This window comes from Agelaius tricolor, unplaced genomic scaffold, assembly GCF_023055355.1.
Source record: "Agelaius tricolor isolate 1412-34295 unplaced genomic scaffold, bAgeTri1.0.p SCAF_10, whole genome shotgun sequence".
NCBI classification, from domain to species: Eukaryota; Metazoa; Chordata; class Aves; order Passeriformes; family Icteridae; genus Agelaius; species Agelaius tricolor.
Window position 1 is genome coordinate 10,901,193 of NW_027269270.1, and position 24,204 is coordinate 10,925,396.

The 24,204-nt window shown below is 37.5% G+C and overlaps 1 protein-coding gene across 3 annotated transcripts in view; it reads right to left on the bottom strand.

The window, feature by feature from the left end:
• PARD3B (par-3 family cell polarity regulator beta) overlaps window positions 1–24,204 on the bottom strand; it is a 392,403-nt gene that overhangs the window by 199,752 nt on the left and 168,447 nt on the right. For all 3 annotated transcript variants that reach the window (XM_071434745.1, XM_071434744.1, XM_071434743.1), the window contains exons 6-10: window positions 20,894–20,980; window positions 17,240–17,365; window positions 12,404–12,759; window positions 10,600–10,739; window positions 9,703–9,831 (exon numbers count right to left, since the gene is read on the bottom strand). In XM_071434745.1, the coding sequence (XP_071290846.1) occupies window positions 9,703–9,831; window positions 10,600–10,739; window positions 12,404–12,759; window positions 17,240–17,365; window positions 20,894–20,980 (838 nt within the window). The remainder of the gene's footprint in view (window positions 1–9,702; window positions 9,832–10,599; window positions 10,740–12,403; window positions 12,760–17,239; window positions 17,366–20,893; window positions 20,981–24,204) is intronic.

Consider the following 24,204-nt stretch of genomic DNA (forward strand, 5'->3'; position numbering starts at 1 on the left):
GGGCTGAGCAGCGGGGCAGGATCACCTCCTGTGACCTGCTGGCAATGCTCTTCCTAATGCACCCGGGATCCCATTGGCCTTCTCAGCCACAGGGGCTCACTGATGGCTCAGGAACAGCTCATTGTCCACCAGGACCCCAAGGTCCTTTTCCACAGAGCTGCTCCAGTAGGCAATTTCCAGCCTGTGCTGGTGCATGGGGTTGTTCCTCCCCAGATGTGGGTCCCTGCACTCACCTTTGCTGAATTTCAGAAGGCTCCTCCCTGCCCATCTCTCCACCCTGTCAGGGTCCTTCTGAAGGGCTGCACAGAATTGGGGGGGATCAACCACTCCTCCCAGCAAACATGCTGAGGAGGCATCTGCCCCTTCATCCAAGTCACTGATGAATAACGGGCCCAGTATTGAACCTTGGGGACACCAAGGCATCCAATAAAACCCTGTGCCACTGTTCAGCCAGTTCTCAATACTGTCCACTCACTGTCCACTCACCCAGTCCACCCTTCCTGAGGTGGCCTGTGAGGATGTGGTCAGAGACAGTGCTGACAGCCTTGCTGAAGTCGAGGTAGACAATGTCCCTCATCCAGCCAGGCACTTGTTTCATAGTAAAAGGCAATCAGGTTAGTCATGCATGATTTACCATTAGTGAATCCATACTGGCTACTCCTGATTACCTTCTTGTCATCCATGTAGAGTTCTCTGAATCCTCCTTCTTGCCCTTTCTGAAGATTGGGGTGATATTTGTTTCCTTCCAGTCCTTGGGCACCACTCCTGACCTCCACGACCTTTCAAATGTGATTATGAAAGGCCTCTACAGCTCTCTCAGCACTCGTGGATGCACTGCATCAGGGTCTATGGACTTTTGGATGTCAGGTTTGCCTAGGTGTTCTCTAACCCAATCCTTCTTGACCAAGGGAAATTCTTTCCAACATTCCTTTACCCTTGTCTCCCAGGACAGAGAATCCCAGAGAAACTCAAAGAACCCCCTTGTCAATAAAGACTGATGCAAAAAGGTGTTTGGTAAATCTGTCTTCTCTGCATCCTCTGTTACCCTCTCCCTGTTATGTTTATAATGCCCCCACATTATCCTTGGTTTTCCTTTTGTTATGGAGGCATTTGAAGAAACCATTCTTGTTGTCCTTGACATCCTTGGCCAGATTTAATTCCAGATGGGCCTTCCTTATCTTGTTTTTAGTTACTCTGACAACGCCTCAATATTCATTCCAAGTGATCTGACCCTGTTTCCATCTCCTGTGTATTTCCTGCTTAGGCTTGAGTAATGACAGGAGTTCTCTATTCATCCATGCAGGTCTCTTGTTCCCTTGCCCAATTTCTTGCTCATTTCTTTCCTTTAAGAGGGGTACATTGAGAAAGGAACACTCTAAAGTACTAATAAAATTTACTCAGCAGAGACACAAGTTAAAAACCCAACAAACACCCACAACCACAAAACTCCAACACAAAACTGAAAAACAACCCAACACTTCAAGAGTCAGTCTCCACTGCTTATTTTGTCCTTGCTAGGCAGGTCCTTCCTTCAGCTTTGCTAAATCTTAGCTGTCACCTTTCAATGGCTTCTACAGCTGCAGCAAGCTCTCAACAGTCCCCTCCTGCTAATCACATCCCTGCAGCCCTAGTGATGTTTGTTCTCTAATATTTACAGTAGTTTGCCAGCCACAGCTGCTGCTCAAAGCTCCCTCCTGGTTGCACTATCCACCATGCTAGGCAGCTCCCCACCTCTCTCAATTGCTTGGGGAAGACAAATATCTCCTCCCTCTTTCCTGAACCAGAAGGCAACAGACAGAAGTTATCTGAGAGGAAATCTTTTCACTTGCTGTCCAGATTTGGTGGTTAAACAGAGCAGAGCAAACAACCAAACAGGTACTACTGTCCCTCTCAAGGGAAATCAGGACTGGAATGTTTTTATCTACCGATATACCTGCATGCAACTTCAGTAAAATCAATTCTGATATCTACCAAATCACCAGAAACCAGACAGAAAAGTTCAGAGTAGAGTTTATATGAAGGTGAGAGAACAGAGAGTTTGCTAGATATGAAAGCAGAAAGCCCTAATAACACAGTACTAAATAATATTCAGCAATGCAGACTGAAAACCTGTATCTAAGGGTCTCATGATACATTTAATTAATCTCCTGCCAATGATTTTAATTTTTAGAAGCACATCTCTACACCTCAGATGTCTGATTTCTTAATTAAAATATTATAATAAAGGATTATTAAAAATAATCTAAAATTTTACTCATCTCACCAATAAATTCTCAGTATTTTAAAGACCACAGAGAATATACTTTTAGCCCCCTCCTACTCCCAAAATACACAACTGCTAAGTCACCAGAGCAGCACAATCAGAACTACAACCTTTGAGAAAAGTACTGTGCATTTTATTCTTCCACTTTCTACTTAGTCCATGGTTTTATCTACACAACATGGTGTCAATCCTCTGTCTACCATGGGACACCACTTTCAATTAGTTCTTTTATTTAATCATAAAATATCTGTTCTCATTGACCACAGCACTTTTAATCTGTGGATTTGTGATAACCTAATGCTAATCTCTCACTGGAAAGGTTGCCTTATATATCCTCATTGTGTTTTCTGCCAAAAGAGAAGCTTACAAAAAAATTAGCTCTCACTCAGGCAGGAAGGAAATAGCATTTGTTTGACACAACAAGAGACCTTTCAGTACCTGTCTGGTGCCCTTGACCAACACACTAATATGGCCTCTCAATATGCTGACTGCCCCTTGCCTGGCTGCTCATTTCTGATAAGAGATGTCAACTCCCTGGGGTGCCATTCAGAGCCGACGGCAAAAGGCAAAAGACCCAGGAGGGTTATTTTCAAAGGTTTATAAAGGAAGTAAGACATTTGCATCCTTTTGCAATGACTTTCTGATAAAAATATTTACATTGTGGCACCACATACCTATAATTGGCAGAAAAGCTTGAAAAGAAGATACTCCCTATTTGCATCATGCTCCACGTTCTTTCCAGGCACTTAGCCACAATTAAGAAATACTTTGCTGACAGGTCAGTCATTAAGCCACTGCAAAATGTGCACTGTATTTTGCAATAGACATATTGTAACACTCTTAAAAGTAATACTCAAAGGTAATACACTGTTGTAATCTTGTCACAATCTAGTAAATAACTGAAATCATTGCCGCATGTATTCATCTTTAGCATTTCTGACATTTATATTGGCTTTAAAATTATCTGTACTCCATACTACAATAAAAACTAAATGGCCACTAATGGCACACCCTGCTAAGACAAGAAAGGCAGTAGCAAATCCATGGAGATATATGATAGCATGCTTGGATAATTTTAATGTTAACACAGTACACTACGAATTTGTGTCACGTTAGATAGAATGTGTCTGGTTTGAATTATGTAGACTCTCTGGAACTATAGCTTCAAAAACTGACAAAACTAGACTCAGCTCTTCATCCAAGGCAGATACAGTGCATTTCAGAAATGGATTCTTCAGTTTGCTTGACTTGCCTATTGAAGAATCCACCAACGAAATGGTTGGCCCTTCCAAAAGTTTTGCATTTGTTATTCAGTGTGCACTGCTCCTCAACATTAAAAAAAATGCAGTTTCACTTTACCTTTTAAGCTACATAACTGTAGGAAACAGAGGGAGAAAAAGTAACTAGTTCAGTCCTCAGTCAAGGTCAGCCTCACTGTGAAAACACCCATATTCAGCCCACGGATGGGGTAAGCCATGTGCTTATGCACCCCACTGAGCTGGAGCCCTGTGCAGTTAATACCCCTTGGCACCCAGAGCCTAAAATCTTTTCACACGTGAAGCTGGAAGGCTGCGTGGTATTTTCAGGGTGAATTTAAGGGTGCTGCCACTGTATCATTTCAGAATTCATTCCAGGCACAGGTCACAACGTGGTGGCATACAAACCCAACTCTTTACTCATTTTAATGCTTACTGTTTTTAAAGGTATGGTAAACAAAGCAATAAGCAGGGTATAATTCTTTTATGTCTACTTCAAACACCACATGTGTATGTTTTACATTAAGTCAGCCTAGGAAAACTTTAAATTATGTATTCTAAGACAGAAAGATTTTAGAAATGTTCATATGGTATATGGAATAGAACTGGTGACCCTTGTAAATGGCAAGGCACTACATTTGTTAGCAGGATTTAAAAATTGCCCAAATACTCTGGTTTTATTAAATGCAAATGCTGTAGACCTGGGTAAATGCATCTAAAACATATGAAGACTCAATTTCTGTTAAGACCAGATTTTATATGCCTCTATTCTGATGTATATATACTTATGATTTCATACATTAAAGTGGGCTTCCAAATAATTTCAGGCAACCTCAGAGCTAAGACTTATATTATCAAGTAAGCAGTTTTCACTTTGCAGTGTTCTGAGGCAGGGTTCCTAAATCTAGGAATTTTGGGCAGTAATCCCATAACACATCTTATGAATATATTATCTCATAATGCAACACTATGCTTTTCTCTCCTTACTTGCATCCTCTCTAACCTATTCTTTACTAGCAGGCAGAACACCATCAGAGGTTTTTGCAGGCAATGAAGGTTATGAACAGGTCTTTCAGACCATCCTTTTAAGGTTCCTTGTATTTGCTGGAATATAGGAACAGCGGGCTCTGAAAGGCAAATCATAGCTGGATCATAACACTCTGATGGGCCTGACAGAGAAAGCAACATTAGACTAGATGCAATAAGGTCTCTGTGGCCTCAAAAAGGCTGACAACTGCTATCACATAGAAAAATCACATTTGCTGTGCTGGTACCTTTATGGACACTTCACTGCATATGAGAGCTCAAAACACAACCGCTTTTTAAAGGTACATGGATTACCAAGCAATTTATTCCCCTTTGGTAAATTAGGGAGTCACACACAAACCCTGGATAAAGAGATACTTTTCAATGTGACAGGAAAAATTGTCAGATTCCTTCTTAACACTGATCTCTCACTGAGTGTTGTAAAGAGCACAACAAATCAACAAACCTCAAAGTTTCCAGTACTCTAATGAAATAGAAATAATGAATAACAATAATGAAATAGTAAGCATCTTCTGAAATACATAATGAAGCTGAAAACCTCTGAGAGGCTGCAGTACACAATGATTTGTCTTTAAAAATATACGTTTTGGTAGACACAACCTACACTCGCTTCTCAACTATTCCAGATGAAGAGAAAAGGTCAAAAATGAAACTTTTCTTTAAAACCCCCAGGATATTAAAAAATCTACATAGTTTATAAATGAAGAAAGGTGCCACGTACATTCACAATATCCTTGTCTTCATTACACAGAACACCTTCTTGTGTATGCTAATAAAATTCAATATATACTTCTTTTTTTTCCTATCCAATTCATCTCCCTTACAACAGAGGTAACACAATAGAGAAATAGTACATGCTGGAATCACTTTCTGCCTGAAATTATTTGTCCATTTCTGGATAATTGAGCACTAGAATCATGGTTTTGAACTACAAAAACAGGTGCAAAAATGGTTAAGTCTAGGCTGCAATTTCACTTATTATTTCCTGCACATAAAAAGGCAAGCAACAATTAAAAGGAAGTAATAGAAATTAAGCTTTGAATATTAAAACAAATAGGCCAACTGGTTTTCCTTCAGGCATATAAGTTCAAGGCAGTGGAAGAAATTAATCGGGGGAAGACTAAAACATAAAAGTTAATCATATGGTAAGTAGAAAAAATGCTTAATTGAACTTGCCACTCATCCTGCTTCCTTCCATCCTGTATAATACACATGTGAAAAAAGACTTAAAGACCAATAACAAGTTTAGTACATTGTTGTTCATTTAGCTATTGTTATAAAAATTATGGTTTGTTCCCTTTCATCCCCCATTCTTCAGGCAACAGTTAATATGCCAAGAAACCACAGAAATAGCAATTACAGTTGCAACTGTAAGTCAAAGAGATTTTTAAAACAAAAAATTAAGGGTATGCAAAAATTACGATGTATATGCTCTAACTTACAGAAAAATGCAAGCAATTTTTTTTGGCGCTATACTATTTCTGCCAATTGCAGAACAGTCATATTCCTCTGCTGCTGTGCATCATACAAAATAAAGAATTGCAAAGGATCATAGCACAGAATGGGTTGCACTGGAGCTGTTCTCACTCAAGCAATATTCCCTTTTTTACCAATAAAGAAAGAGAAGGGGGAGTAAGTAATTTTTGCATCATTATTAAAAGAAATGGCACTTTCAGATCATACATTTCCCCTAGAGAAAAAACATGACGCAACAGACACACATGATTAAAACACTCTATTTCCAAAACACAATAGAATGATAGCCATAATGTGCATTCCATTCACTGTGAGACGAGATGGAAAATCTAAACCTATTCAGTTCAACCAGGTTTCTTCTGTAATATTCACCATCCTCTAGAAAAGAGTGTTACAGTTTAAAACCCAAATGCACCTTAAAGAACGCACTAATCACTGGCCACTCCGTAGATTGTGGTAATTAAGTGAATCAAGATCTTCCCCTGGAGTTTTGGAATCAGCTCCTTACTTAGCTGCTACATTGTCAACAGCTGGCATGAATTACTGGGAACATTTGGCTAACTGGATAATAAGGAGGACAGCCTGTGGTTGGTCCAAATTCTACTTCACTAATCTGTTTCAATACATATATATAAAAATCTCATTAGAGCCTCCATATCTTTTTTTTTTAAAGGAGTAACAACCCTACAAATACCAGGTTTTCAATTATTTTCCTTTGTTATGCACAAACGCTGTAACTCTCAGATGCTGCAAGAACCAGTGTAACCAAAGCCCCAATTGCCTAAAACTTAATAATACTTTTTTGCAACACTGATTCATCCTCATCTGTATCCTATCTTGGCTGCTGTGACAAAGGCTTGCTATTCTGAATATATTTTTCTACTTGCTAGCAATCCATAAGCACAGATCACAGTAACAAAACACCCAAACTCTGTTCCCATCTATCATACTGGAGAGAAAATATTTGTGAGACCAAGCCTTCCCCAGGCTGCAGCTTTATTACAAGGTAAAGTCAAATTATATTATTACAGACCCATGCAACAAAATGCCACCCAGTGTGACTTCATTATATTATTTGCTTTGTGCCCATGCAGTTATCAAATTCTCTCCAGCAAATCCACATAAAAATCCTAGTGTTCTAGTGGAGCAACGTGCTCAGAAGTGGTTTTGTGCATGGGTTCCTAATAATGGGTCCAGCCTCCAGATGTATCTTTGCCATAGGAAACTGTGGGGAGTGGGTTCATTTACTAGGTGGCCCTTCTCCTTTTGCTTTCAACAGGTAACAGGGAATCTAAAGAAAACAACTCAGATTACAGTCCCTGGAGACCTGCACAAAGCAAGAACAAGTCTGATAAAGCAATTACCATATTACTGCCAGGCATTAACAAAATCCCCAAGTATTCAGGAAAATTCTGCATGCATGTTACACTGTCAGGGCACTCAGTTACAGCTGTCCTTGAAAAACATTGGATTATCCACTGTTTTTCCTTCCAAAAACAAACATTTAAAGTGCTGGCATTTTTTCTGCTCTTTGATGAAACAGTACTGTAACTTTTGAGGTAGCAGAGGATTAGTCCAATGTAATATCATGGCTAAAGCTGAAACCAAACAAAAAAGCTAAATCATTTTTAAAAAAAAATCTTTGTTAAGACTATTCTCAGACACCTCATGAATTCTAACAAGCATTGTGCTAGCGTCAACATCTGGTAGCTTAGTGGGATGGTAACTCACACTTTTGCTGTAAGCTACCAGATGTTGCTGAAGGGCTTTTTAATTTAGATGGCTGGTTCCATAAATTTATGTAATGTATTTCAGTAATTCTCATTTTTATTATGTTGAACTTGATTGAGATAAAGAGGAACACAGAGCAGTATTAGAATTCCCACATCATCACTGTTACAGTCAGGGCCATCGCTTGTGCATCATTCTATCACAGAGAAAGCAATCTAAGAGAAGGTCAAGCCAGCAGGATAAATGTGGCTACTTCCTGGATTTCAATCATGCCAGTCATAAGTAAATCACCCACTGAAAGGTAGTTAATCCTTGCTGTAGAGACTAAAATTTATTATCACACAATTGTGGCAGGTAGAAATTATAAACAGCCTTTGGGTTCTTCCAATCTTTTATACACACACACTACTACAGTGATTTCCAGAAGAATTCGCACCATGACAATACATAGTAAGTATAATATTGGGGGAACAGGAGAGAAAAGAGAAGAATGCATACTTTTTAAAGTACATTTTTTTAAGTAATGTGCTTTATAACTTAAAAAAACCCAGAAAACACTGTTAATGGCTAGCATTCTCAAAAAGTAAGCTCTTACTTAGAAGAGCTGGTGAATGAAAAGAAATTCTGCATAGAATAAATAATTTAGTACTTTAAGACTCAAATTTCCCTCTGATCCACACAGACACTGACTCTACAGCTCAGGGATTACTCAGCAGAGCAATTCAATGACCAACTTCGGTGCTTTGGCAATCACTGACAACAAATGCCCAATTACAAGGCTGAAAACCACCATTATGCTGCTTAAAAATCACACAATAAAAAGGAAAAATGGATACAAAAATAGTTTAGCTAAAACATTTCACAACTGCTCACAAGAAAAAGTGGGCAGCAGCAGCACAAGAGAAAAGACTCACATGAGAGAACCTGAACGCCCTTCCAGCTCCCTATCCTGTCATGGGCAACCCTGACCTCAGCAATGTCTGACTGGCAAGAGGGAAACAAGAGGAAAACTGTCAGCAATGTTCTGTGAGGAAACATAATGGAGTATTTCTGTAGAAGATCCTGACAACAGTCTAAAGGAAAAGCAAGAAGGCAGCATCTTAAGGAAAGGATGAAGGCAGTTTGTGTTCTTTGAAGGAGATAAAATGAGACAAAAGCAGGAAATGCTGTCCTTTCCTTATCCTGAGGACTTAATGAAAGGTCAAGTATAGCCATCAATCAAGATAAGGAAGAGGCAACCAAAGAAATGACCTTCTCTGAGGGGAAACAAGCATGTATCAGATAGCACTTTTACTCTGATGCAGTTCTCTATGTGAGAGAAAAGAGAACAGAGTTTCATGCCAGTGTTAATAGAAAACAAAAGTGAAAATTAAGCACTTCAGATGGAAAAAAAAGACAACCAAAAGCCTATTAAGTCAAAGGCTAGCAGCCAAGGAAAAGCTTGCTTCCAAAATTTGTAAGGAGTGCAGCAGAATTCTATTCCTCACCACTCCTACAGCTGGGCACCTGACTTATGAGACATCTCCTGGGGGCAGCCACCCTCACTAGTTTGCCAGTGATAAGCTGCAGGCTCATTACATGCACTTTAAATTTCTGGTTTAGAGCTTGTTGCTTTTCTGAAAGAGAATAACCCATTTTTAGTTATGCTTGACCTCACGCTTGCAAAATTAATTTACAGTATTCCCCTGTGAGTTATGCTTATGCTGTCATTTTTGGGGATGAAAAATCAGATTGTGTGGAATTGCATCTATAGTAGATAAAAATCAAACACCCTCAAAATCAAATTTGAGTATAAATACTTCTTGGAAACAAGCCTTATGTGACTACCTTTTATTGTCATTTCTCAGCTGACAATTTCTATTTAGTGGGCTAGTATTTAACCATGGAATTGTTTCAAAGTCACTCTTTGGGAAAGAATAACAAGTTTACCAGCTCTCGAGGTAGAAAGGCCTCCTCCTGACGAGCCACAATCAGACAGACAGTCTCGCCTTGCTTTGTGCTTCTCAGCATAGCTACAAGCTCTTCCTGGGTCTTGCCAGTGATGTCCCGTCCATTCACCTATCAGCCACAGAAGAACAGAGGATGTCTTATCTCTGACTGGTTTATTAGGTTCTCCTCACCTAACACAGGTGTCATTCAGTGACTGAGAGCAAAGAAGAATCAGCAACAGCTCCCATACTGCCTCCCCCTCTGGCCCCGCACAAATTACTTAACCTTTCTCCTCCTCATTTTCACCATCTGTTAAAGCAGCTCTGTAGTACTTACTCGCCTTGCAGGGGGTTTGTGAGGCTTAATTAGTTTGTAAAGCACTTTGAAGATGAAAAGTGTAGAAACAAGACCTTAGTATTAAAACTGTTTACCTTAAGAGCTTTTTGAGGTTAGTAAGTAGAAATAACCCATTAGATAATAAGATTTTAAGTCACAAGATATCTGAAAATTTTCAACAGACCAGTTTGAGCAAAATTGCCTTAAAATGAGCACTTTACCAGCTTGATATTAACTAGAGATTTTTGTATATGGCTTAAGAGGCAAGACATGTTTTGGTCCTAAATCAACACATTTATCTGTTTTAAAACCCAAGATTTTATCAGGTTCCCCTTGTTCAAACACGTCAAGGACCCTTGTGAAAAGAACCATTTTTCCACCTCATGGTGTAAAGCACTTGTTGACAAACAAGTGACATAGAAATTGTGAGAATGACTTTTTAAACCAAGGGCAAGGACTGCAGTTCCATACATCAATAATATGTATGAGGAAATAGAACATTTATGACAAAGCTAGCGATCAATTTTAAGCAATGCAAATACAACAGATGTTTATCCTAACCTCCAGGATTCTGTCTCCTGACTGCAAACGACCATCTTTTACTGCTGCACCTTTTGGTAAAATATTCTTCACAAAGATTGGACCAGGACCATGTACTGAAGAGTCTCTGGTAACCACTGTGAAACCAAGTCCTTCTGGACCTAGAATGTCAGACAAAGAACATACAACATAAATTTCAACATGTAAACAATGATCATTAAAAGTAAGCAAACAATGTCAGCAAGATATCCCAGAGACTCATTCATGTTAACTCTTAAAAATCCTGGAGACTCAGTCATGTTAACTCTTAAAAAAAAAAGAAAGTAAACAAAAAGCTGTAAACACAAGCCAATCTTCTGCATGGTCTGGAGAAGTCTATTGATGTCCAAACACATACCCAAACACTCTTAAAACAGCAACAGATGCAAATACTTGGGTAAGCACATAATAATAAAAAAAAATAAAGAACTCTCTTTTTAAAGCATTTACCTTTTCTATAGGTCACTACAATATTAGTCTTCAATTTAATGTCAATCATTTTTCATGGAATCAGAGGAATTGGAATTGTTTATTTATAATCATAAATATAATTTAGCAGGTTTTACTGAAATTTGGTAAATGGGAAAAATATCACATGATTTGAATGAAAAACTTGATGATGTGCTGTTCAGAAAGGACAAAGTGGTACTTCTAAGCTTCCATTAGTGAAGTTGTTTGCTGCTTTGAAATAAACAACCTAAAGTGTTAACAGATATGTTATAACAAGTAATTAGGGAGTAAAATAGATATTAGCAGGTATTGCTTATAAGCAACTAAAATCACTGGGAATAGCAGAGTCCATAAAAATCTTTTTATATTGAGTGGTATTTCTACCCATGTAGTAGCTTTCAAAGATATCATGATGTCAGTATCACATTGATAAAATTTCCAGAAATATAAATGTTTCAAAATCAAAAGCATTAGATCTAGAATAGGGACATTCTTAAGTGGGTTTTATTAACACAAAGCTGAAGAGTTCAGAAGTAAAAATGAGTGATTTAGGTAAAGAAACAACAAAAATTAAGAAGTGAGAGCTTGATTACATTCATAATGTGTTATGAGAATAAAGTTACAGACAGTTTCAAAAGGGCCACTTCTAGGATCAAATTTTACTCTCAGCCAAATCAGAGACAGAAATCAAATAAAAATTACAAATGCTAATTGGAAATTTCTTAAGCACAATTTACTACATGTTCCTAAACCTGTTATTCCATGCAAAGACAGACAGCTGCATGGTGCAGCAATTAAAGTTATACACACACAAATTTGGCCTCCTGACAGCTGAATAAATATGAAAGAAAAAAAGAAAGGGTTGCGGAGAATAAAAAAGGGAAAGACAGGTAAATCTGTGGTCAAGCTCTTGGAAAACATGAAATGGCAGAGTAGATTTTTAAACATATCTTTAAAAGAATGTCATAACGCTGTTGAGGTCAATTAGTAGGTTAAATAAATTAACAAAGGTCACCAGCAAACAGCTCAAACTTTGATTCTATATATGTGAAAAGACTGAACTATCGCTTAAAATCACTTGTTGCTAATGAAATTGCTTCCACAGTCAGCAACAGATGTCCTAATCAGTAAGTCTGGATAACACACCTCCAAAATTTATGAAAAAGCCCACTGTAGAAAAGATTACTGTTTACACTGCTATACCTTCGGAAAGTTTTGGAACTTTTAAATGATAAATAACTTGTTTGTGTCTTCAACGTCACTTGTTAAATTAAAAGTTAAGGTATTACTATAGAGGACATGATATCGAATTAATCATATCATCTCAAAGACTTACCTTTTTTCAGGTCTATCTTTATTTTCTTTGCATTTCTCTTATTGCCAAATCCCATAAGTGGAGACAGTGAGGGAGAAGGCGGCTTTCTACCCAGACGTGGGAGGTTGGGACTCTTAGCTTGTTGCAGTGCTCCCTGTACACCTGACTCCAAGATTGCTCCAGAAATATTAATAGTTTTCACAGCAGGTTTTGGATGAAGAGGAGGTGGAATTTTTGTTTTTGTAACTCCTTCTTCATTATTCAGAATACAAAGAGGAGCAATAGCAGACTTTTCATACTGTTCTCGGTTATATGGAGGAAGGACTTCCAAGATGACACTTTGAAATTTCATTGCCTGACGGAAGATGTCCTGAGCCCTTTAAAAGAAAGATAAGAAAATTTGTATGACAAACTAGAAAATGTGGGCAAAATTTGAAGTTGTTTACAGTGAATAAGATGAAAGTTTACCTTATGTTCACATCTATAGCATCCCTTTTTTAGAAAAATACACATGAATTAAGATTTCAAAACTACAGCATTTCCTTACATTTCAAGTAGGAGCAGCATATCTGTTGGAATTCCTAAGCTGCTATGAAAACACACCAGCCAGAATAAACTGATGAACACATTTCTTCATGCAGAGCATCAGAAAGGGAAGGTCTGATGGCAAAAGACTGCTCAAGATAGAGCTTGCTGCTTTTTTCAAGTGCTTGTCTGTTATGTATTTTCTTGCTGTCATAGACATCTATTCCAAGCAAGCTCAACTCTCCATTTTTTCCAAATCCAGTCTAATTGCTCCTCAGATTCCTTTGTAATCCCTAATGCAACTCCTGGCTGATACCACAGCAATAAAATAGGATGAGGGTATGGGATACATAGACACTAAGAAAAAATCTGATGATCAAAGTGGTGCAATTATTTGCATTTTTACATAAATGGATAAATAAATAGGCTGATATTACTCACATCTTTCAAGCAGTAACCTTTTGCAATGTGGATATGAAGATTTCACATAATCCGTGTTTTTACAGATGTGCTCAAATGCAACACCAAAAACTGTGTTAGAGCATTTAATGGAACTATTCCCCTTGATACTGATAAGGCAATGGAGAATGGTTTCAAACAAAAAGAGAAAGATTTAGTCCAGACATTAAGAAGAAATTCTTTACTCAGAAGGTAGTGAGGTACTTGAACAAGTTGCCCAGAGAAGCTGAGGATGCCCCATACTTGGCAATGTCCCAGGCCAGGCTAGGTGGGGCCCTGAACAACCTGATCTAGTATGTGACATCCCTGTCCATGCCTGTGGGGGTAGAATGAGATGATCTTTAAGGTCCCTTCCAACCCAAACCCTTCTATAATTCTGTGAACTGATACCATGGTAACAACATCATGCTCAGATTCCCATGCACTGTAAGGCAATTAAGACAAGTTGGCCAACAGAACTGCTCATAAAGCCTTCTCAGGATTTTAAATAACCTGTAGATTTGGACAATCAAGCCATGTTACAAACCTTGGATTCTAAAGGAACAAAGGAGACTTTCCTCTTTCTATGCTTTCCTCTCCTAACTTCTGTTGAAATGGATGGATTTTCTTCCATACTGCAAAAGACCACTTCAGTACAAACAAAAGAAATAGCTGAAGTGCTGTTTGAGAATTAAAAACTGAAAACTTCTGCTTAGCTGCATTGAGGCAAGAGGGGAAGTAATGGCTACACATTAATTTTTAAATAAATCATAGAGTCCTTCTAAGAACATTGTACTTATCTCCTACCCTGCTGTGGTATGTTTGTCAGTCTGAGTCACTATTTTGCTCAAGTCTTGGCTTTGGATTTACACTCAGTTATGTAACAGAATCAATGTTTAAAGTACTTCTGAAATAATTTTTTTTTTTACACTAACACAGGAAGGAAGCTACTGCAAATATAAATGTCTTGAAAACACACCTACTGCTTTCCCAGATGAACAGAGTTGCACAATATATCCACCTTGCAACAGCAGGTGGTGGAAAAGAGGTTGTTTTAAGAGGGTTTTCTGTAGCATGAAGACATTGAAGTCAGGGGTCAGTCCCAATGGGTACTGCTGAGGGAAAGAACCAGCCTTGCCACACTGACTGTAAGAGCATCAAGAATCAGAATAGCAACATTCACTGACAGGTGATGCTGCCAGAGAGAAACCTCAAATTTGGAGAAGAAAGGTAGCAGGGAGAATGTTGTAGGGAGGCATTCTTTTAGTATCACCCTCAAGGGTTCTGTTTCAGAGCTGTAACAGACTGGGCCCCAGTGTCTCAGAGGAGATTATAGGTTATCCATTCACCTATAGCCTGTCAAAGTTCTCAAGGACAGACCTTACCCTGATAATAGAAGCCATGGCACACTTCCAGCATAAAGGATGTAAAATGTTAACTCTGTTTCTTTCATACCCCATCTTCATCCTTGTAAGTAGCTGCTTGGTCTTATGTTACAAGGTAATTTAATAACTCAGTTTCAAAAGGTTAATATTTAAAATATATGCAAGAAAAAATATAAGATCTCCTTCAAACAAAAATTAGTGGAAATCACTCAAGACGTCCTATGGGAAAGTCTAAATGCAGTCTTCAGGGGCAAAATAACTGGCTACACTTCAAAGGGAAAAAATAATGAATGGAGAAATTTATATTTCTTGAGACCCCAAGTGCATACTTTAAAGAAGTAAGAGAGTCAGTTAAAAGAGGTGCTAGAAACTCTGCAGCACAACAGAATGTAATTGAATAGATTAGCAGCAAATGAAAAAGTAGACCAACAGTCCCAATATATAGCTATTATAAACAAGGGAATACAGAAAGTAGGCTGCTGCTGCTACAGCTGCAGAAGAAGCAATTGTCAGGAGCAATACTAGAAAGTCTCTGGTGAAATTAGAAAGAGACAGCATGTAACAGTAAGTGTTAAAACAGCTTTTACAAGGGTTATGAAGAAATGTCAATTTGAAACTAGCCAACAGATTTTCCTCTCGAAGGAGAATCTGATTGTTATTTCTGGGTCAACAGTCATTGGAACCACACTTTGTTGTAGCTTTCACAATTAGTGGATTTCTGTAACTTGGACTTCTGTCAGGTTAGTACAGTTATGTCATGCAAAATGAAAACTAAAGGCATGCTCACAGAGATTAGTTTCAACCCGGAAAGAGTCTTTCTTTAGTCATTCTCCACAGCCAGGGAAGAGAGATTATGTAGAAAGGTATTTTGGAAAATAATTCAGCAGAAGACTGGAAGACTTGGGAACATGTTAGAGCTCATCTAAAAAATGTTCTCCCCAGTCCCCAAACAGACATTGAGCCCTCAATACCTGTATTTTTTCCGCAATTGCCACTGCAACCACACTACTTGGTTTTGTAACATAAGGAAACTTGGCCTAACAAAATTAGACTCTGCTCTGAGCCACCTTTAAATCACTTTTCTATCCCAATAAGAGAGAGAGAGAGAGTCTAACAAGACTGATCTCTTCAAGCTAACTCTTATGGTAAAATAGTCCTTCCAACTCCCAAAATTTTACACAAGCTTTTAGAAAGTGTCCTGCATGTTGCATTTTGAAGAAAAGCCTGACAGAGAACTAGAAAATTTCCTGAAGTATTTCTAACTGCCCCACAATCTAGTAACCTTACAGAAAAACATGCAGAGTCCTCCACTCCACAAACACCTCATGGGCTGAAAGCCTTTGGAGATCTAGTTACACTCAGAAGAAAACACAGAAGAGACAACACATTGTAAAGAAAGGATCACACAGGATTTTGAAAAGAGGTTTTGATTCAAGCAAACCTTAATTGCAAAATTTCATTACAAAACTGCACAGTGGGGTAATGAATGTTTTAATAAGATAGCGACAATTATGTTCTCCTATAATTGATATCTTATTTAGGAATTGCATGGATGGAAGAGAATGGCATGTATAGAACTGTTCTGTAAAAGCAAAGTGCTTTTACCACCAAATATGCAGAAAGCTGTAACTAAAAAGCTATCAGGAGGGGAAAAAAGCAGTCCCAGAAACAAGAATACCTATGCTACAGAACTACACTGGTTTAATGAAAACTTATTTTGCAAATATTTATTCCTAACTGTGAAATTAATGTATTTGATTTTAGTCTAGAAGCCTTGAACATTTGGCTTACTGTTTACAAAGTTAAGCCTCGACTCCCTTGACATCTCAATAGGTTTTTGTTATATTATAAACAATCATTCAGTTGTCTAAACATATGGATTGAGAGCAAAAACAAATTACTATTTAATTACTACAGCAAATATCTGTGAAATTTGAGAGGCTATTCTTTTGTGCAACAATGCCACATTAATCCATAGATGATCAAAACAACCTGTTAGTTAAAAATTATTTGAGATAGATAATAAATGTCAACAGACTTTTAATAAAAGTCATAAGAAGTGAGACTTTCCATTTAGCTCAAGTAATCATGGTCTGACAGTAGAAGTATTTTTTTAAAAATTAATGCTTGAAAAGCTGCAGCACAATAAAAACATCTTATTTCATTTGCAAAAGAACATTAAACACCATGCTGTTATGTTGACTCATTCTGAAGGTCTTATGAAAAAAATTACAAAGTGAATATGGTAAAAATAATAAAAAAACTAGAAAGGGAAGATAGCATCTACAAAATTTAATGCTATTAAATTAGGTAAGCACAGTAAGTTTACTAAAACACTTCGAATTTCACCTTATTTGAAGGTTTCAGAAAGAAAATGATGACGTTTCTGTCACATATCGATTTTATAGGCATTTTTTCTGAAATCAGTATTAATCCCTTTACAAATCATTTAAACACAGCACTGTATAATATCCTGGCCAGTTAAAAGTGTTAATGAACCAGCACTTACTGTGCAAAGGTTTTATCTGTAAGGTCCACATGGTTTATCTTCACAATGCATTCATTTTCATGGAAAAGACCATCACGCCTAGATCTGCTGTTTTCCTCAATACCACGGATGAAGAGTCCCAGCATCCTAAAAGGCAAAACATAGGTGCAAACTGTCCTTATTGTGCTGATACAAATTTAGAGAACAAAAAATAGATATTAATCTCTACTGTGTATGAAATGATCGAGTAGACTGCCTCTCTGTCTATGAAGTGCTTAACCTAGAGGAAGGTTTCAGCTGACTTATTAATGAAAAAGGGGGGATTCCAAAAAATACCATGAAAAATTGCAGTACACTAATGCTTTACTACTTGCAAGAACTTGGGGAGCGTTAAATCTTGTAGGTCATACTTAGAGAAACAGAGGAAAACACCTAGACTGCTCTGCAGTTAAAAATGCCAGTATAGCTTATGCAATATTTTTCTGCCACTGCTTCAAGTAAAAGCACAAACAGATTAAAAGTAATTTTCTACCTTAACTACAACAAAATAAATAGGAGTTAGAATGAGACAAAAAAATAACTGACTTTTCTACTGAAAACACCTATGAAGTTTTCAGTTGCTAAAGCCCCTTGCTTTGATACAAGACAGCAATACTACTCATTCATGTGGCAGGACAGCAGCAGAACATCAACACCCAACCTCTCTGTTAACAAGTTAAGTGCAAGTGAAAATGGAGGTGCAGCACAGAATAATGCAATAAGTGAGCCAGTGTGGGTGGTGACGAATTCCAGTGTTGCTAACTCTGCTAGGAGCACTAGGCTATTCCTGACCTACCTGGAACACTGCTGTGTTGCCAACTATAATTCAACATAGCTATAGCCAATGATACACTACAGTGTGCAAAAATTCCTGACAACTGCGCGTTTCTAAAGAACTTCTATAATCAGTCTTTGTCCACTAAATTTCCATACCACTTAAGCATCAAAGATGGTCATCAAGGATGACCTTTAGAGACCATTTTCTATTGGTTATACTTCATAAAATATTAATGTGCAATTTTCAATGTGCCAACACTCCAATCACAAAGCAGAAGTCCTGTATTTTTGTCTCAGATTCATGACTGCCCCTCATATCTAAGTCCATTCAACAGATTCACAGTATGCCATTAACTAATTCAAGTGACACTATATTCACTGAGCATCTGATTTTAGATTTACTCTCTAAGAACAATAAAAAATTTGTACTTCTGTCCTATCAATTACGTGAAAAACTAGTTCCTACTGAATATTAGTTCTTTGCAGTACCTAACAGAAAAAAAGTGATTTAATAGCATACAGATTCTCTTGTAACAGGTGTTATCCTTCCCAAAGGATTAAAAAGGGTAGTGATGGTGAGGGGCCACAGCCCTTTTGATGACATCCAACTAGTGGCAATCAAAAACCTTAACCCTAAGAACTAACTAAATACAACTAGAACTACCTAAATGCAACTATGCTAAAATGCACACCAGTAAAAGTACAAATAAATAAATGAAATTACAAATTAAGTTGGTTGCTCACTAATCCTGCGTGCACATTCATATATGCAGTAGGATTGCCTACTTATCTGAAACTTGTGTGTGCTGTACCGCCCACGTGCCTTGCGTTACATAGACTGAGGCAGTTTGAATTCATTCCTCCATTGCTTTCTTCCACAGCCTACATTTTACCATTTTAATGCACTATTAAATTTTAATTTCCTGTTTTTAATGGTATTTAAGTGCAAAAGAAAGGGGGACAATTATTTCCATAACTTTTGTAGTTCCTGTATAAACTAAGACTTTGTAAATTAATATGATGTTTTAATGACCTGTAGAAAAATTTTGGCCTGCAGCAGCACCATGCTAAAGCCAGCATTACCTTATTAGAAGATAACTTCACAACTGAAATACCAGACCCAGCTAGTCAGGGCCAGCATGTCCTCATAAATTCTATCATGTCACCAAAAGAAATAAAAGATGCTCTTCTGTACTTTCTCATGTTGTGATGAGTCACAATTTATACTCTAGTCTCAGGCTACATGAATAAAAGAGGGTCAAGCCATTTAAGTCAGTCTAGTGCTTTAACAAAAGTATCAGTACAGTTGTGCCAAGAATTGTCTTAAAATGTAAAGACAACTACCTAAACCAGTAGCTCGCTTGTCAAAGACCTCCTCTACTCCAGCAGATCCCCAAAAGCATTTGTAAGTAAGGACACATGAACATGAATACAATGTAGACCAAGAACTCTTCTTCTTGCAGGTCTTTAAAAGCTGCTCTCAACACAGTGATGCTTAAGTACAAAACTGCATTTCAGTCACAACAATTACTGATTTTAATAGCTTGCAATTTCATCAAAATTATTTTACTGAAAGATCTTGAAGTACAGTGTACCCACTACAACCTTTATGGCATGCCTATATCAAGGAGCTCTGGTCTGCATTTCAGAATGGGTAACAAACACAGGTGGCTTTCTCAAGACCAACAGGCAGCCCAAAAAGCCAAGGACACAACTTGGATCTCAGACAATTGCCACTGAAGACCAACTTTCTTGAGACAGTGATGTCATTTTACAGGCAGCAGATGGACATCTATTTTCCCTTTTGGTAAATAAAACAATCTGAATTAATTTGGGTCCACTTACAAATTCAGATCTTGCCAAGAAAACAGACCTTTACAAGGTAACTCAATCCTTCACATTCTCTGTCCTACATGAAAGATGACAAGTAAAGAAACATTCAAGAATTAGACAATTTTTATTTTTGCAATAATTGGCTTTGTGTAACAGGCAGCCATTTTACTATAAAGCAGTGTCATTTATGGCTCTGGCAATTTCCCATCTCTTATTCACGGCTGCCAGTGTCAAATTAACTCTCTGGCTAAGCCTCTGTATGTCAAATTTCAGTCTAGATTTTTTTTTAACACATCCTAGTTACATAGCTTGGAAAACAGCTATAATGAAAATGCTGACGCAGTCTTAACTACAGCACATCAATATGAGCACACTGCTATAATAGGCTTTTGTGATCTCGATGGACTTTGTTAAATCATTTATAATTAAAGTAATTGTATTGTGACAAAGAAAGGTTCATGGTATAGAGCACATTTTATAAATGCTATGCAATCAAATCTGAAAGATGGCTTGAAAAGTATGAGGTGTGAGGAGGCAAGCAATTTCTCTGACTCTTCTTGTCTGGTATGTCACTAACGAAGAGACTATGCAGAGATATTCAATTAGGAAAAACAAAACAACAAACAAAAACAAACAAGCCCACAAGAGCACAAGAAAACCAACCCAACACCACACAAAACTACTAAGTCCAGTTTACTATAAAGAGAATAAAAGCTGGGACAATTAAAAGGGCATATATGAATAAAGACGATAGTACTGACTGAAAGCAACTGGACATGGCACTTCAGGCTGTGGTCTAGTCGACAAGATAGAGATCAGTCAATGGTTGGACTCAAATATCTTTGAGGTCTTTTCCAACCTATATGATTCTATGGTTGCCTTATACAGAACTTGGACTAGTAAATATTTTGGTAATGGACAAGTGTCATATTTTTGTATTCCTTTAGGTAAATAGGCATTTTAAGATAAGCACAAGTGAAATCCTTTCATTAATATACTTCTTGAGCAACGCAGAAACTATCTTACCTTCCACTCAAGGATGAAAAAAAGGGCACTACATGTATTCCCAAGGGTCCACCTTCTCCAGAAATCTCCACTGTTTTTGTCATTTCACTGAAAAAGAGCACATGGAAATAAATCTCATAAGCTTATTCAGAGAATTCTCCATAGTCTCTGAATATCTCTATATCTCCATATATCAATAAAACAAAGTCCTGATTGATCAGATAGCAGAAAGGGTAGAAAAAATATTTTACTCAGAGAGCTCACTAATATATGAAAATAAAATGAAAAGTAAAACAGACATGAAATTCTTTAATTGTTTTAGATTAGCATTTGTGCTTTTTAAAAGGGAAAGAAATCAAATACTAGACATTTTCGTAAGTTAACCTTCAAGTAAATTAATTAGAATACTAAATAATAAGCTTTTATGTGAGGAGAGACTTAATCATCAAAAAAAAAAAAGCGGAGGGGAGGGTTATTTTACATGTTCTTAATTTAAGCTCCATGTGAGTTGCTTCGATTTTCCCATGTGGCCACATTATAAACACAAAGATCACACAGAAAGGACATTGAGACTTTCAAGTCAAATCATATTTAAATATACTGATTTCTTCCCTCAGTTGCATAAAACCTCTCTGATGAACAAAGAACAAAACAAATTGTGATCAGTAGTGCAACTCAGCTCATTTTATCAAGAAGTTTCCTTCCTCTAACACTGTTATTAAAAACCTCTGTATTATCTCTGACAGACTTATGGTGTTTCATGGCATGTGCTGTTTCATTTCCTATTGACTATTGTACACTGTCAGCCTTACAGTGACCTTAACTCTATTTTGGGTGACCATGACTGGAAAAGGAAGGTACTTGAACTGGCTAGAACCTTAAAAATTTAGCAATGTCTGTATTTCAGCAGACCTTGTTCCTTCATTCCACAATCGTGTCCACCTTCCAAAATACTCCCTCCCCTCCCACAGTACTGAACACCCCCAGCAGCCAGGAGCAGTGGCCAGCAGACAGCTGCTGGGCACACCCATTCACAGCACCCAGCTGTGAGCTGTGTGTGCCTGCCAATCCTTCAGTGTGCACAGAACACGTCAAACTGAACCAAATGGCCACTTCAGATGCTGCCCTGAGTTAAACACTCAGCCTAACTGATCAAGTGCAGACTGCTAGAGAGAGAGAGAGAGACTTCTGATCCTTCCCTGTGCACCAGATCTAGAGAGCGCATGTTTGCTAGATAAGACAACCAAGCCGACTCTTTACTACCACCCTGCCCTCCCCACCTCAGAGGATTTTTCCCTAGTGCCACAACTTCCTCTGGCACCAGCTGACTGATCTTGCTGACCCATGGTTTTATGATCATTTGATTTGATGCAAGAATCAGCAAAAATGCACCAAAACCCATCAGGAGTCTGTGATTGCCCTTGAAATGGCAGCACAGTCACACCACATTAGGTACAACATTAACCCATGCGGCACAGCTGAGCCCCCTCACAAGGAGCACAATTACTCAAATGACCTTAGACAAAATCTGGCATTGCTTCCTAATAACACAGGAATATTTTTTTGTTGTTATGAGCCTTTATCCAGTTGCACAATGATTAATGAGAAGCAATTTGCCCTAAATACAATAATTCTTAGCTTGATTGGCTAAATATAGAATAAGACTGAAAAGTAAGTTTATAAATTTTTTTTTTTTTTTAATTAGGGAACAGAGTGAGTTTTGGGGAGCTTTTATTTTTTGTAAACTGTTCTTCAAAAAATGCTGGCACTGTAATGAACTGATGTTCTCTAGATATTAAATGGAAAGACCCTGAATAACAAGCCACCACTGATCCCAAAGTAACAGATTTACATGTTCCTGTATTTATAAAACAGACACCATCAACAGGCATTTGTGGATTTTTCTTTCCTGTATTCACCCACTTCATTAATCAAATGGGGAAATCCTGACAAAAATCTTCCTGTAAGATTTTTTTTAATACATTTTTTTCTAGTGAGGCTGGTTAGAAAAGCTAATCAGTGTGGTTACCAAAAACCTCAACAATGCATGCATAGGAAATTAACTCCTCTTTCAATTCCATCTTTTACTTCCTCCAATTCTCTTAACACACAAAGAAAGATAATTAAAGGGCTACTTATATTGTCTTTTGAACTTCTACAAAATCAAAATGCATAAGAAAATTAAGCAGCCAAGCCCTTTAGATTCAGAAAATAATCAGAAGTAGTTAGTGGGCTTTCATTTGCACAGGGAAAATTTAAGTAAGTTACAGCTGTCCCCAAATAACCCTGTGCGCTCTAGGGAGGAGTTGTCTTCCTAAGCAACTGTAAGAAAGAGGAGGAATTTTTTTGAGGGCTATCACAACAGACAGGTGAGCTGTCATATTAAATCAATGTAGTTACAGTTATAAGTAGGCTGAAAGCCAAAGAAAACATACAAACTTATTTCTAAACTGAACATGAAATCTACAAACTAAGAAAAATAGGCTTCTTTGTGAAAACAAATAGCCCACAACACACATTATATATTACTTTAAAAATTTTTGGTACATCCTAAAACTTACAGATGTTCTAGAGTACTAAATGTTCAGAATAAGAGCACACTCTGTATACATGTATTAAGAACTTTGAAATTGCAATTTTAATTAAAAATCCATGAATCTAAATAGACTTCTTCTCAAACAAATGGGACTCTTAGTTACATGCATGAAGAAAACAGCCTTTGCCACCAACTTTCATGGACCTTTGAGGTCATGTTAATTTTTGTATTATACCTATGAAAGCATGACAGATAAAAAATTTTAAAACCATAACATCTGGAATTTGATTTGGTTTTTTTCATTTGTTTAAGAACCTCCAAGATTAGAGATTCAGACACATTTGGTATCATTCACTTGCTCTGTCTTCAGGCAGGTTTAATCTGCCCACAAGGACAGCTGAACTCAGCACTGTACTATTTCATGCTGGCTTACAGTTTATACTGTACTGGAGAAAGTATTCAGGAACAGGGCATGGCTGAGTGAGATTCTAAATAGGATGAGCTCTAAGAATACTAATTACTAAACTCCAAAGGCACATGGGACACACAGGTGCCAGGACTCTTCAGTTTGACAGAGCTAGGTTAAAAAAATTAAAGAAAGGTGTAGGAGAAAGCAGAATTACTGTCTTACAGGCTGATAGCTGTGACAAAAGAATGTAATTTACAGAATTTTTGCAATATTCAACACATTTTAAAAACAAACAAACACCTTAATAGGAAAAAAATAAATTCCAGAAGTTAGTAACCTACTCATGACCTACTGCTCTTTGAAATCTCCCCTACAGATCTTAAATAC